The following is a 16,071-nucleotide window of genomic DNA, read 5'->3' as shown; positions in this document are numbered from 1 at the left end:
ATTTTACTAGTAGTGGCTGTCTAGGTGGAAATTTGGAGACTTCAGAGTACTTTAGAAGATTAAGGAATACTCCTACACTGTTCACCACTTCCTCCTTTATCAATACCCACTGGATTTTTTTATTAAATGAAAAAGACCAGTTTTCTAGGTTATCTTAAAACTAGGGCTGTCAAGTGATTTTAAAAATTGTGATTAATCATGTGATTGATTAATTACACTGTTACTTAAATAAATGGTATTGTATTATTTTGGATGTCTTCTACATTTCTCAAATTGATTTCAATTACAACACAGAATACAAAGTGTACAGTGCTCACTTTATATTTATTTTTGATTACAAGTATTTGCACTGTAAAAAAAGTATATTTCACTTCAGCTAATACAATTACTGTAGTGCAATCTCTTTATCATGAAAGTTGAACTTACAAATATAGAATGATGTACAAAAAAAAGCATTCAGCAATGAAACTTAACATTTTAGAAGCTGCAAATCCACTCAGTCCTACTTCTTGTTCAGCCAATCGCTCAGACAAACAAGTTTGTTTACATTTGCAGGAGATTATGCTGCCTGCTTTTTGTTTACAATGTCACCTGAAAGTGAGACCAGGCATTCTCATGACACTGTTGTAGCTGGCGTCACAAGATATTTGTGCCATATGCGCTAAAGATTCATATGTCCCTTCATGCTTCAACCACCATTCCAGGGGACATGTGTCCATGCTGATGGGTTCTGCTTGATAACAATCCAAAGATGTTCATGTTCATTTTCATTATCTGCGTCAGAGGCCACCAGCAGAAGGTTGATTTTCTTTTTTGGTGGTTCGGGTTCTGTACTTTCCGCATCAGAGTGTTGCTCTTTTAAGACTTATGAAAGCATGCTCCACGCTTTGTCCCTCTCAGATTTTGGAAGGCACTTCAGATTTTTAAACCTTGGGTCGAGTGCTGTAGCTATCTTTAGAAATCTCACATTGGTACCTTCCACTACAGATTTCACAAAACGCAAAGAAGTGTTCTTAAAATGAACATGTGCTGGGTCATCGTCTGAGACTGCTATAACACGAAAACAGAGCAGGGGCCATACAATTCTCCAAGGAGTTCAGTCACAAATTTAATTAACACATTAGTTTTTGTTTGTTTGTTTTTAATGAGCATCCTCAGCATGGAAGCATGTCCTCTGGAATGGTGGCCGAAACATGAAGGGGTGTGTGAATGTTTAGCATATCTGGCAAGTAAATACCTTGCAATGTCAGCTATAAAAGTGTCATGCAAATGCCTGTTCTCACTTTTTGGTGACATTCTAAATTAGAGGCCTGTAAATGTAAACAAACTTTTTTGCCTTAGCGATTGGCTGAAGGAGAAGTAGGACTGAGTGGACTTGTAGGGTCTGATGTTTTACATTGTGTTTTTGAGTGCAGTTATGTAACAAAAAAATCTACATTTGTAAATTGCACTTCCACAACAAAGAGATTGCACTATGGTACTTGTATGAGGTAAACTGAAAAAATATTATTTACAAATATTTGTGAAAATTGTCAAAAATAATATGCTTTGATTGCAATTGCAACAGCATTCAATATATATGATTATGTAGAAAAACATCCAAAATATTTAATAAATTTTAATTGGTAATCTATTGTTTAATGGTTTGATTAAAACTGATTAATTGCAAAACAATTGAGTTAATTGTGAGTTAACTGCAATTAATTGACAGCCCTAATTAAAACTCTTTGGATACCTTTGAGAATAAAAAGTGATGTAAAATAAAATTCTGTTCTAAGAGGGTGCAGAAAGAAAGTTGCTAGCTGATATTCTGAGATTTCATAGTTGTACATGAGAAATTATTGATTTATAACTACCAAAGTAGATTTAGAGGCTCTGATGGCTGGTGCTGTATGCTGCCATGCAGCAGTCTTCGGTTTAATTTCTTGTCCTTCTGTCTTATTCCTCAGGCTCCCATGGGCTTTGAGTGCTGCATAGATACACAGCAAGCATGTTGCTTAAAAGCTTCCCTCTATCCAATTGAAATGTGACACTGAAAGGTGTGCAGTCCCGTTTGCCTATGCAGCTTCATCTCAATCTTATCTGATCAAATTTATCTCGTTTTGAAGGGGAAGGATGGTAAATTTTGAAATACTGAAGTGATGGATAGTATAGGTCTCACCAAAGGGAACCTCTAGGTCATTACACTGCCTCCACTCATCTCACTTCTCTAAAAAAGAGGAAGGGTTACAAATTTAGCCAAATGAAGGCTCCAGGAAAAGCTTATACTCAAGGAAGAGCTTCAGTTCAGGTGTGCTGGGAGGGCAGGTTAATTGACTGAATTACTTTAAACTGCTGCACCTTATTTGTAATCAAGAGCAAGGTGTGTTTTTTTGTTTTTTTTTTGTTTTTTTGTTAAGCCTCTGGGAATCTGCTCTTTAACTTACTGGGAAATTAGGTATGTATTTGGCCTCTTACAATGAGCAATATTAATATTCACCTGACCAAAATTGGGATGTTTAGTTTCTAGCTAGCAGTGTAGCTGTACTAGTACTATCCTCTAATGTAGAGAAGGAAAGCTATTATTTGTTGTGGTGCAGTGTACTCCTGGTTGAAGCAAGGTAAGCTCTAGCAGTATACATTGTGGCTATAGGAAGGGTATGCATTGGGGCAGCTATAACTTTAGCTAGCCACTGATGACTAGAAGGGGGGCATATATCCCGTGTAAACCAGCCTTCAGATATTTTTTTACTTATAAAATCCTAAATGGCCTTGCATCTAACAAAGACCACCTCTGTCACCATGTGATACTGGCTCCACTGTGACCAGTGAGGGTACTTGAGCTTGAACCCCTTTAATAGGAACAAGAGGGAGCTGCTCCCAGCAACATTCTCTGGATAGAACATTTTGGCAAACTTTCTGCTCTGTCACCTTAAATCACATATTATTTGTGCCTCCTTACTGGGCTGGAGGAAACCCCTTTAAACAACAGTGGAGCAAACAACACAATTCTGGGTTAATTAAATCATTTATGCAAAAATTAAACTTCCAGGCTACTCAAACAATTAGAAGAACCTAGCAGTTGTTTGAATACTAAAGACCATGATTCCTTGATTAATAGTAAATCAAACTTGGGTCTGTAGTGCTGGTGTTCTTCCTTACACGCCCTAATCCTGCGAGCTGTTTGGCATAGAAGGACCCCTCTATGCAGAGCCCTGCTGAGTTCAATGGGACCCTTGAAGAGGCTTGTCCATGAGCAGTAGCTCACAGTACCGAGGCAATAGTATTTGATATGCAAATCTGGATTGTGTTGTGCAATCTGATAACTGATGAACTTCAACTTTTGAATGTCATGAAAAAGTTCCATAGAATTTAAACCAATAGGGTTCTCTAGAAATAGTTAAATCGACCCTTTCCACATTGGATTAAAAAATCCCTATAGCAGGAATATAGGTGTCTACTGAATTCTAAAGAAGGGGTTAACAAAAATTCTATAGAACAATTATCAAGTCGACAGGACATTAGGGAGGAGCGTGGTGGAAATTTGCGTATGGTGGTGTGTTAATCTGTAGCCAGATGCCTGCTTGTCTTTGTCCACAGCTCGTTTGTGGCTTCTATTGTGCTGCCTCTATTTGCACTGCAGTTTTGAATGTACGTGTTAGTATGCGAAGTGTCTGTGGTCCTGTATGTCTTCATTCTGCGTGGGGAGGGTGCGCTCTCTGTCTTAGTGCAGTTCTACCTTAAGGGGCTCGTTGACATCAGCTGAGTGGGCTGGCCTGTGTGGGTGGGATTTCCTGTGCTGGAGGTCAGCTGTTCTCAATCCCTCTTTCTCACTCCCTTTCTCTCTGCCTCGTCCCTTCTTTTCCCCCTTTCCCTGCCTTGCCTCTGCATTGGAGGGTCCTCGCATCTTGCTCTCCCTCCCTTCCCTCCCTCCCTGGTGCCTCTTGGGTTGGAATACATAGTGATGTGTTAACTACAGGATGCCCAACAGCACTGGAAAGAGGTTTAAACCTACTAAATACATCCCTGTCTCCACAGCAGCTGCCTTATTAGTGGGTTCGACTACTTTATTTTTTGTTTTCACGTAAGTAAAGCTGGGCTTCTCTCTCTGGAGGGTCTGGACTGGGTGACTCTGTGGGGACTGGCTGGGGGGGCAGTTTGGCTGGGGCTGGGCTTCCACTGTCTGGGTTGCTAGGGAGGGGGGGTTCGTGGCTTGACAGCTCCTCAAGGCCCTGACGCTGCAGCTCCTGCTCTCCACGCCTTTTGCTATCCCTCCCTGGCTTCAGTTTGCAGAGGTTTGTTCTGTTTCCCAAGCATAAAAATGTGTCTGACTGTTAGGGGTTTATTTGCCATGAAATGGTGGCTCTCTCAGACTCTGGCAGCTGCTGTCTGTGCACACCAAAGGCGCCAATTAACTACCATCCTCTCCCCCTTATATGCAAATAGAGTCGATTTATGTGTGTGAGAGAGAAATATATCTGCAAAGGTAAAATGCTTTTGTGCCATTAGAAATGAAATCTGGCCAAAGTCTGTGGATGGGGGTGGGGAGGTGGGGGAGGAGAGAGAGAAGTGTTGAAAATCTCATGGGTTTCTGGGTTTTGGGGTTTTGTATTGAAAATCTCATGGGTTTCTGGGTTTTTGTTTTCTGTTTGGTGTTTTGTTTGTTGTTTTTCTTTATCAGCGTCTCAGAAGAATTCCCCCCCACCCACACACTTAATCATCGATGTATCTTTTTACATAATTGTCCCTGAAGCTTCAGAATCTGATATACAGACTTAGGTTTTGGTTTGTGTTGTTTCTGCCCCCATCCCCCAAAATCTTTCTTCTGCTCATTTCTTCTCCCCTCCCCCCCATTAGATGCAAAATTATGCTCTGGCTCCGAAGACACTGGCTTGCAGCTCTCCAGTAGTCATATTAATATGTGAGTCGTGTCCTGCTTTAGCTTTCTTTCCCCTCTCTTTATGTTACATTGAGTTAGAGAGTGTTAACCCTTTTTTTTTTTTTTTTTGCTTGAAATACTGGAGTTTGCTTGCAAAGGCATCGTTATATATTTTTAAGAGGTGTCAAAATTACTTAATTCAAATGTATGTGTTCCAGACTGTCTTTATGGGTTTGTTGTAATTGATTGAAATGTGCTTCGATGCATATTCCCTCTCTTCTAGAAATGAAAAGCCTCTTACATGGATATGAACTAGAAGATTCATACTTCATTGCTTTATTTTGAAACTTTTTATGTATCCTGTTTTATCATGGTTGAATTTTAAATTGAGACCAGGAAAACTGTCAGCACTGCAAGATTGCCGTTTAACGTTGGGACTATATGCTTGTGTCTGCTACCTGGTTTGGATTGGCTGTGATATGATTTTCAGTACTGTACTGTACCAGCAGTTTAGAGTGTTCATTAGCCTTTGAGTAATATCCATTTAAAATTTCAGAATAAGATACAAATGTTGGTTATATTGTATTATAGAAGGAGCGTTTGACACTGGCACAAATGCCCTCGACCATAACTTTCTTTATTTTTATTAGTGCTTTCATTTAGAAGAAATTGCCAGCTTTAATACTGTACTTCCTTGTAACTGGCACTCAAAGAATTGCTGCTAGCTTTACAGGCTTGCCATTCATCATTTGAGTATTTAATTATAGTTGGTTGTACACAGACGTGAGACAAAGGTTGTTTTATGTGTTCGATTTGGTTCAGATATTTCAGACTGACGTGTGGCTTTTAAGAAGTCTTCATAGTTCTGTGACCTTGAACCTTACATACGAATAGTCTCTGTGATGTTCAGTTCTAATTTATTGAGGTTTCGGGGGAAGAAAGCTTACTGTGACTTTTGCGCAAAGTATGGTTGCAACTTAAATGATCTCTCGTCTCGGTACTAACATAATGTTTCACAATATCATAAGCAACAGATGTATACAAAGGGATCTGACCATTGCTTCGGAAGTATGAGTATTTATTGGGTTGAATAAGAGACTTTGAACATAGTGCTACGAGCGGTCGATGACTAAAAGTCTTCCTCAATCAAGCTTACTGTATTGTATTTAATATATAGTCTCATAGCATCTGTCTGTGCTAAGAGGGAAATATCCTTATTTTTCCATTATAAGAGAATGAGTTGTTTTTAAAGTCACCTTTAATCTATTGTATACATCTGTCTGGTTATTTCTACTATTATCGAACAATTCTATCCAGATAAATGATTTTTAGGCCCTCACCCTACTGCAGCTTGAACCAAGCCAGCAACAACTTAAAAAAATACAACTGCATAATTGTTACAGTTGTTAGCAGGCTTCCAATGCACTTTGCTTTTTCTGAGTATAGTTCTAGTCCCAGAACACCCTTGCCTGCTGTTGTGAAGTCTTGATTTATAACAGGAGTAGCAGCAAGTAGGTGTGACTGGACAGGGCCTTAGATTTGTCACTTGCCAGACCAACACTTGCACAAACAAGTTAAAGAATTGGTTTTCCATCTTCCACTAGCTTTTCAATAAATATTTTTCTTGGAATACAAACAAGTTGTTTGACTTGCATTGGATAAGTGAAGGTAGGGTCCCTGTTTGGCTTCTCCAACAACTCTTCACCGTTAGTAGCTTGTTTTACAGATTTTGGCAGCATCTCTGCAAGGCTGGGATTGTGAACCAGATCTTCTTCTCCATTGACTTTAGTGGAGCTCTGATTTACACCAGCTGAGGAACTGGTCCTAGATGGCTAACCCTTAGCAGGATTGAATTGGATTTAAGACCATCGTAACATGAATGTGTATCAGCTGGAAGGGTCCAGTTTTAAGATTTATCAACACTTCACTATTTCCTTATTTAAAACTTCCAATTCTTAAGGCAGATATTCCTGTGACATGAACTTGGATGCCCTGGCAAGACCGACTAATAGATTGAGGTCAGAAAGCAAACATTCTTGTGTATTACACCAAGTTAGCGCACAAATCTGTAGGACACTGTAATCAGGATCTTAATCTTCCTTATGTTGGGAATCTAATAATTAAGATAATCTGACTTTGGTTAAATATGAGAATACTTTACCTAGCTATCTATCACTTCCAAGCCACTTACTGAACTACTATACAGAGAATACTGAAAACACTTGAGAGTAACTTTACTCTTATGAAAAGTGCTGAGAATGGGACCACTCAGGTGTGTAAGTGCTTGCAAGTTTGTCTTATGTCATTAGTAAATGTTTTCCTCCACATGAAGAGCTCTTTACGTTTTAAAAATGAAGGCCAGTCTAAGCTTTTTACTAATTGAATTTTTATTTTTAGCTTTGGTCTGAAAACTTTGCTAAATCATAGATTAGTAGCAATTAAAAATCATTTGAAATACACACTACATAGACATTGGCATTAGCATTATTCCATGGTGCTTATGATCAATTGTGCTTTAATTTAGGCAAATTCCAATATGGATTTTTTTTCACTACTACTTTTTCACCAAGACATGTAGGAATCTGTGTGTGTGTGTCCTCTTCTGGGAAGAGTTAAATTTGTTAGTAATCAAGGAATTTGACTGAATATTGCACTTTTGTGCCCTTAATTCTTCAAAATATATTGCTTCAGTAATAAATATGAGCATTCCAAAAAGGTGATCTAATTCAGTCCCATAAAAAACTGGTACAATGTAACAGTTATTCAAAAATTATTAGCATTCAGAGTTACTTAATACATCTTTCCCATCCATTTAAAAAAGTAATTGCGTCAGGGAAGAATGAAGGGAAAATTGTTTCTATGTTTAAGATTCCAAAAATCTAGAGTGACCATTCACTTGTAGCAGAAATTCTGTTACCTCTTTCGTCAGCATACTTTCTTCAAATTGCTGTCATTTTTGGCAACAGAATACAATATTTTTATCTTAACTTATCTTTCATGAAGGATGGGGGTTTTATGCCTCTGACCACAGACTATCACGATGTAAACATGGGGATGTTCATCCAAAGAACCAGACTTCTGCCATGAACGCTCACCCCTTTATGTATTTTAAATTGCATAATTGCAGTTGTACAATTAAGGGTTTTGTATTTTACCAAAGTGTATGTGCTGTAAATGCACAAGTGCATACAGTGAAATGTGATTCTGAACAGAATGGAAAGAGGAAGATAACGGCTCTTATTTTTGCCACTTGTTGCAGTTTTTAGTACTGAACGATTTGAACTTGTGGCTTTTTAGTCTGGTAGCTGTGATAATCAGAATTGCAGGTAGCACAATATGCTAGGAGTGCAGGGCCTTAAACAAAATAGTGTGGCGATACATGTAAGTGCAGAAAAGTTTTGAGTTCTCACACTGATTAATAAACATGAGAAATTTCTGGTGGTGACGTTGCAGAAATGGTGGCACTGAGATCATGGGAGGTAGCAAAAAGTCCCTTCTGCAATAAAACTTTTATATTGGGGTTTAAACAAGGTTAATAAAATGGGAGAACTTTTAGTAAAGAGAAAATTAAAAAAGTGGAACCTCCTTCAATAAATGTCAAAGATAAGACTTCAGCTTGGTTTTTATAGAGAGGAAGTAAATGGAATGTACTCAGAGGGGTATGCAGCAGACACTCTGGGGCTGCAATCTGTGACTCGGGACTTTTTTTTTTTCCTTTTTACAATACCATCCCAGAGAAAACAGACTGACTAATGGGGGTGCAAGGAGAGAGAAATTGAAGATTGGGTCACAGTAGGAGTGAAAAGAAAATAGTGACGATCTGAGTTAGAGATGGAGGGGAAACACTGTTAAAATGTGGAGTTCACTACCTCTAAAATCTGCTTAGGATGCTTAAACAAACTAGTGACTTAATGTTCTCAGTGAAAAGTCCTCTTATGAAATTCACTTCTCCCACTGGTCTGATAGCCTGTCTGGTCAAAAACCTAGTAATTGCTTTTTGCAGAAAACCCAATTGTTTTCTAAAAATGATTTGTGAAAAATTGATTTGGTTTTCCTCCCTCTCTCATTGGCAAAATGGGAAAATACAATTTTGAACAAAGAACAGGAGTACTTGTGGCACCTTAGAGACTAACAAATTTCTTAGAGCATAAGCTTTCATGGACTACAGCTTAAATAAATAAATATTTATTCCACTCTATATGCATCCGAAGAAGTGGGCTGTAGTCCACGAAAGCTTATGCTCTAATAAATTTGTCAGTCTCTAGGGTGCCACAAGTACTCCTGTTCTTTTTGCGGATACAGACTAACATGGCTGCTACTCTGAATTTTGAACAAGTCTTCCACAAATTTTCACTAGACTGAAAAAATGGTTGAAGATGTTTTGAAACGAAAAATTTCACTCAGCTCTGACAATTTCTAGAGGATGGTGGCTGGTGTAAATACGGGCTTAGTGTGTAGTTATGTCTCCCTCTAGTTGGTTGGCCTCTGCCCAACAGCTTGTTAGGTGCAGCTAAAAGGAATTCTTAGCTCTCCTTTAGCTCACTTGGTAGCAGCCTGTGGTTTTGGTGCTGAAAGTTCTAGATTTACTGCAGCACGGGTGGAAGTTCCTTATCCAAGCTTTTTGTGTCATCTTTCTTCGTTGTTAGAAAAAATGATAGCTGTTTGAGACACACAAAGCACATTTTTACAAATCTAAAAATAAAAAAAATGTTTGTCCCCTGCTATCTCTGTACCCCCAAGAGGAGGACATCTGATGTTGGTTATATGATGCTTGATGAACTCCTTTCCTTCCTCACACCACACAATTTCTTTCAGAAAAAAACCCAAGATCCTGGCACCCTGTGTACTAACAACCTCAGAACTGTTTTGCCTGTCTGCACTGGATTGTGAACTCCTTGAGACCAAGATAATGTGTCCTCTAAATTAAGTTAAGTTAATGGAGATATCCTATCTCCTAGAACTGGAAGGGACCTTGAAAGGTCATCGAGTCCAGCCCCCTGCCTTCACTAGCAGGACCAAGTACTGATTTTGCCCCAGATCCCTAAGTGGCCCCCTCAAGGATTGAACTCACAACCCTGGGTTTAGCAGACCAATGCTCAAACCATGTACATGTGGTGCCTCCCACCTGGTTAGCACTCCATGAATAGTCAAATACAAACACTTCTACAATACAGTGATTAAAAAATGGAGGAATGCTGTTTTGACGGGTGGAGTTAAAAGCCCACTTCTAGATGTTTCTCCCCCTCGCCCCTTGAAGAATTGCCGGTGCTATGAGCAAGTTAGCTATTAGCTTTAACTTCAAAATTGCAACCGCCTCACTCACAGAGCTCATCAATCATTAGTCTTGAGCACACTGTTTTCTGCACCTTCTTAAGAAAGCATCAAGGATGCTGACTGGAATAAAAAGTTAGCTAAATGTTTAAGCTGCTGTCATAACTATAAAGGGAAGGGTAACAGCTCTCCTGTGTACAGTGCCATAAAATCCCTCCTGGCCAGAGACTCCAAAATCCTTTTACCTGTAAAGGGTTAAGAAGCTCGGGTAACCTGGCTGACACCTGACCCAAAGGACCAATAAGGGGACAAGATACTTTCAAATCTGGGGGGCTTTTGTTTGTGCTCTTTGTTTTGGTGGTTGTTCGCTCTTGGGACTGAGAGGGACCAGACATCAATCCAGGTTCTCCACAGCTTTCTAAACAAGTCTCTCCTATTTCAAACTTGTAAGTAAATAGCCAGGCAAGGCTTGTTAGTTTTCCTTTGTTTTCTCAACTTGTAAATGTACCTTTTACTAGAGTGTTTATCTCTGTTTGAAGCAACAGAGGGTCCTGTGGCACCTTTGAGACTAACAGAAGTACTGGGAGCATAAGCTTTCGTGGGTAAGAACCTCACTTCTTCAGATGCAAGTAATGGAAATCTCCAGAGGCAGGTATATACTTGCATTACTTTTTACAGATTCAGACTAACACGGCTACCCCTCTGATACTATCTCTGTTTGCTGTACTTTGAACCTGAGGCTAGAGGGGGGTCCTCTGAGCTCTTTAAGTTTGATTAACCTTACAGGGTAATTTCCATACTGATTTTACAGAGATGATTTTTACCTTTTTTCTTTAATTAAAAGTCTTCTTTTAAAGAACCGGATTGATTTTTCCTTGTTTTTAGATCCAAGGGGGTTGGAACTGTATTCACCAGGAGTTGGTGAAAGGAAGGAGGGGGGATGATTCATTTCTCCCTGCTTGGTGAAAAGTTTCTCAAGGCTTCCCAGGGAAGGGAATCCACTTGGGAATGGTGGCAGCGGACCAGATCTAAGCTGGTAGTTAAGCTTAGAAGTTTTCATGCAGGCCCCCACATTTGTACCCTAAAGTTCAGAGTGGGGAAGCAGCCTTGACAGCTGCTTAGTTTACTGGCTTGAGAGCTGAATTCTAGCATTCACATTCAGGCCATATCTACACTAGGAAAACAGCGTTAGTGTTTAACACAAGTTAGCTAACATGTTAGTCTGAGTGCAGACAAGGTAGTTGTAATTTTAACATGCTAGCTGCTCAAGGGGGAGTTTAGAGTTTACCTTGATCAGTTAACACACCTTAACTACAACTTGCCTTATTTACACTAAGATGCTAACATCTTAAAACACCTTTTCCTAGTGAAGATAAGGCCTCAGTGGCAAGTACCTTGTAGAGCAGTATGGAGGTTTAGTTGTTAGATCTGATCATTGACCCATGTCTTCACTACAAAAAGTGTTCTTACATTGAAACAGTTACCTTGTCTCCAGTAAGATTTTATATGAAGACATCTCAATTCATCTAGTAGATGCAGATTCTGGTTAGGGGGCATAGGGTTAACCTCTATTAGTTTTTACCTCAATACAGCTATCTGTTCCTTGTTTCCAGTGAAATTTTAAGTTGTGATCACCATCTAAATGAAAAACGCACATCTCCTTTTGCAATGAAGAGACAGTCCTTCCAAGCAAATTTTCTGGCACCTCTGTCACGTCAAAATCAGTCAACAGATATTAAATAATGATGGTTTCCTATCCTCTGTCCTCCATTGTTTACTTTAAACCAAGAAGTTTGGTAACAGGAATGTCCTCGCATTCCTTTCTTGTCTGAATATTGTTAATTTCCAGAAGCTAGCTCCTGCCACACCCAGTTTAGCTTTATTTGTGTAGTGACATTGTCTTATTCAGAAGGTCATAAATCTTGCTAGAGAATTTTATACTCTTTGGAAAGAGTTTCTAATATTTCCTCCTGGGTGTTTTTTAATTTACAACATTGACTTAAAATTCTGACTCCGAGCCCAAATATTTTTTTCTGAAAAAAACACACCCCTGTCCAATGAAGCTGTGCCAGACTAATCCCTCATATAGATGCAGCTATGTCCGATGGAAGAATGCTGCCGTCAACATGGCTCCCGTCGTTCAGGGAGGTGGCTTTCCTACACTGATGGAAAACCCTCTTGTGTTTGTGTAGGCTGTCTCTACACTATGGGGTGGTGCACACATAACTTCAGTGATGTAACTATGCTGGCTATTGTCTGAGTGGTGCATACATCCCCTTAGGAGGATGCTATCAGTTACTACACCGCTAAGGTTGCTTTGCTAGGTTAATGTTAAAGTCACACTTAAAGTTAAAGTAACTAAAGTTACAAGTTAAAAGTTAAAGTTTTTGAAAATCAGTTCAGTTTGATGATGATTTAGCCAGTGTAGTTGCAAGTAACACAAAATTACTAGAAATGGAAGACTTTACAGTTTACTTTGGTTTATAATCCGCTGTTTCCTTGATCATTTGCACCTCTTAGCTCAGTGTATGCTGGTCTCCAGGCCCGGTGCTGTTGACTAGTAACAGCTAAAAGTGAAGAGGGAGTAGGCACACAGCGGAGAAAATAGGTGGCTCAAGCATGTTGAGTGCTGCTCTTGCGCTTCCTGAATCATGCTCTTAAACATCACGGGGGAGCAGAAGGAACCCATTATATGGTTTTTAATTGTTTTCTTTAAATTCGGATACTGTTTAAATGGTGTTTTCTCGGAACACTATTTTTAAAATTAGTTTCAAAGGTCAAGTTGTCAGTATCCCTTTAACCTGGCTTGTCAGGGGTACCCTTTGCAAGGCCTCACTTTCTGGATTCTTCCTGCTTATTTTGAAACACAAGTATCAGGAAAACCTGCCTTCATTAACTGAAGATTTTAAAAAGGAATGTGAAATTTCTTAGCTCTTCTGGAAAAAGTATCCTGAACTCTTACTGCTTGTTTGCATGCTATCTTGTCAAGCACACCCAAGGGTGAAGCAGGGACCTCCAGACTAGATCCCTGTAACCCAAATCAAACCTGATGAGGTTAGACTGCAAGTGTTTGGGTCCAGGTTAGGTTGGGTGGGAAAACAACAGGTCCTTCTTGGGTCGGGTCATCTCCTTCCTGTGGGTTTGGCACAGCAGTGGCTAAACTGGGCCTGCTTCTGCTGGCCACTGCCATCTTGCTGTGCTGTGGAGGGAGTGCACCAAGGTGTCTTGGCACCTCTCCCTTTGCAGTGTGCACAGCAGAGAAGAGCAGGAACAGGGGACTCACCAGCTGCCTTGCTGACCCTACAGCCAGGAGGAGAGCCATGCTAACACTGGTTTGGGGGGAAAGGCTCTGAGTCAGATCAGAAAATGACTAGATCCTCTCAGGTTGGGTGGGTTTGGGTCTGATCTGGACCTAAAAATTAGGCCTGAGTTGCCTTTACTCCAGACCTAAAAACATGTATCTCTACCACTTGAGCTAAAGCATCTGATTCTCCAGCTGTGGGGACGAGGGCATAACACTCATCCTCTGCAGATCAGGTACAGAAGGAGAGACCAGTAACGTTCACCGGAGTTACTCTGATCCCGCAGGCATGGAGAGTGAGATTTCAAATTCAGTTGGTATCAAAGTGCATTTGTAAAAGTGTTCCACATAGCTGAAAACTAGATGAAAGCAGCCTCATACCTGTACAGTGGATTTATCTGCACCACAATTTGCACCACTTTAACAAAAGGTATGATATACAAAATGTAGTTAAACTGGTGCAAACCACTGTGTGGACACTTGTATTGGGTTAAAACTGGCCATAGCAATTCAGCTTGCAACTGTGAATGTAGTGATGCAAGCTAAACTACTATAAACATGGCTTAAATTAATTTAAGAGTATCCACAGATAAAGCTGCACCAGGTTAACCAAACTGGTGTAAAATAACACCTTTCTGTTAAAATGGCGCAACTTCCTGCATAGATAAGTATTATATTTAAAAAAAAAAAAAAAAAAATCTTAGACCCAAAAGGATTCTTGCTTAATATGAAGTTAAACTTGAAATTAACTCTCCAGCATAATTACTAAAAGTTTTAGCCTGAGATGATACTGACGACAGTCATGTGCATCTGCAAATGTATTATAAGAGCTTTAAATCTTTTATATTCTGAAAGCCTCTTTAGTGGCAGGTTAGTTTTTTCTTTTGTGTGTGTGTGTGTGTGTGTGTGTGTGTGTGTGTGTGTGTGTGTGTGATTTCTTTCCAGTTGGGAAGATAAATGGAATGACTCTGGAAAAGGTAAGGTCTTTCAGATGGAAATAATCAAGGTGTAAATTTTAAGGCTTGCCAGTGTCTCTGACATAAGTTTATTTGTATCAACCCAAATAAATGCCCTTTTAAAAGGCAAAATAGTGGCAGTTTTATTGTGGTTCTATAAGATGACACTAGCCAGCACTTGTCGTGTTGACACAAATCCAGGCTATCTCAGTGGTAAAGTCCATTTCCCTAGAGTGTGAAAGGTGATTTTATAATGGACTATAACATGGTTTTATTATAGTCAGTTCCCATGGATTCTATGGCTCTTACTCATGTGGAGTCCAACCAATCTAGCATGGTTTGGTTTTCTTTTTTAGGAGCAGAAATCCATTCACGTGCAATAATGAACAATGTCTATGATCAGCGTTTATATACTCTTGTGGACTAAGAGGGAAATGGACAAAACATTAGGGCCTCTAGAGGTAAAAGTTTTACCTACAGTTGAAGTCAATATGCAGTGCACATGTTTAAATTCCTCATTGACAGTAACAAATAGCTAACACTTAACATGGTACTTTTCAGCTATAAACTGTGTAATGAATATTATCCCCATTTTATAGGTAGAGAGATTGAGGCACAACGGTGATTTGTCCAGAGTGTTACAGTAGAGGCTTGTCTACATGGGAGGGGAAAATTCAGAATCGCTAATATGGAATAGGTATTAAGCTAAACTGCAAAAAGGCACTATTAGTATGGAATAAGAGAGTATCTACACAGAAGTTGATGTGGACTAGCTATTATGCTTTAAATATATATCCTAGCTTTTTCACACCAACTTGCCTGTGAATTTTCCATGAAGACATGGGAACACTCAGAAATACTGATCCAAATTCACTTTTAAACTATATAAACCTCATCAAACCCCTGTTTGGATGCTCCTATTCAGAATTAAAGTGACCTTTTGGAAATGTATGAAGCTAAATTGAATTAAGGCTACTTTAATTCTGAATAAGTGTCCACATTACATTTACACCTTTAGTTAATTCTTTATTTTTTCTTAGTATCCAGGTGTACACAAACCCTTTAAGAGGAAGAACGGGTCTTCCTAATTACGCAGATTAGGTTTTCCATCATTTGTAGAACCTAGTTACTTGAGCAGACTATTTCCTGTGTGCCCTCTTATTTTAAGTGTTGTTTTTCTCTTCTCTACCACTAAGAGATGCATGTGGATTGAGAAGAGACTATATATTAATCTCCTTTCAGTAGCTATTTTTAATGCAATCCTCACTATGGTATTGGAATGCTAATCTAGTTTGAAAAGTCAAAATAGCTAATCTTATGAAAGTTATCCCTGTATGTTGACTGCAGCTGTGGCTGACCAACATGTGCGATTTATGCCAGTAGCAAGTTCCTTTAATTTTCCTAATGAACAGAGATTAGGAATCTTGACGCATACAGAAATAGAGAGAGTAAAACAAAGTGCTATCTGAATTAGATGAGCGTAAGCCTCTGGTGTCTGTACTTGGTTATACCAAAGCAATTTTTTGGCTTGGGGTCTTTTATGGAATATTAGTTGAACTACAGACCATGTTTGAAAACTATGCTGGGCATGCTCCCTTTGAACATTTTCATAGAGATTGTTTCTATTTATAAATAGCCTGGGAACAAGCTCCCTTGGTCTCTGGATAATGTAAACTACAAGGGTT

The 16,071-nt window shown here is 39.3% G+C and overlaps 1 protein-coding gene across 3 annotated transcripts in view; it reads left to right on the top strand.

Moving 5' to 3' along the window:
* The first annotated feature begins 3,749 nt into the window (after positions 1-3,749).
* ZDHHC8 (zinc finger DHHC-type palmitoyltransferase 8) overlaps positions 3,750-16,071 on the top strand; it is a 237,530-nt gene continuing 225,208 nt past the window's right edge. Inside the window, exon 1 of one of the 3 annotated variants that reach the window (XM_034791607.1) lies at positions 3,750-4,063. In XM_034791607.1, the coding sequence (XP_034647498.1) occupies positions 3,960-4,063 (104 nt within the window). In that variant the 5' untranslated portion in view covers positions 3,750-3,959. The remainder of the gene's footprint in view (positions 4,064-16,071) is intronic. The other 2 variants (XM_034791605.1, XM_034791606.1) reach the window with 2 other exon arrangements.

This window comes from Trachemys scripta, chromosome 15, assembly GCF_013100865.1.
Source record: "Trachemys scripta elegans isolate TJP31775 chromosome 15, CAS_Tse_1.0, whole genome shotgun sequence".
Taxonomy (NCBI): Eukaryota; Metazoa; Chordata; order Testudines; family Emydidae; genus Trachemys; species Trachemys scripta.
This window is presented reverse-complemented; position numbering and strand designations above follow the sequence as displayed.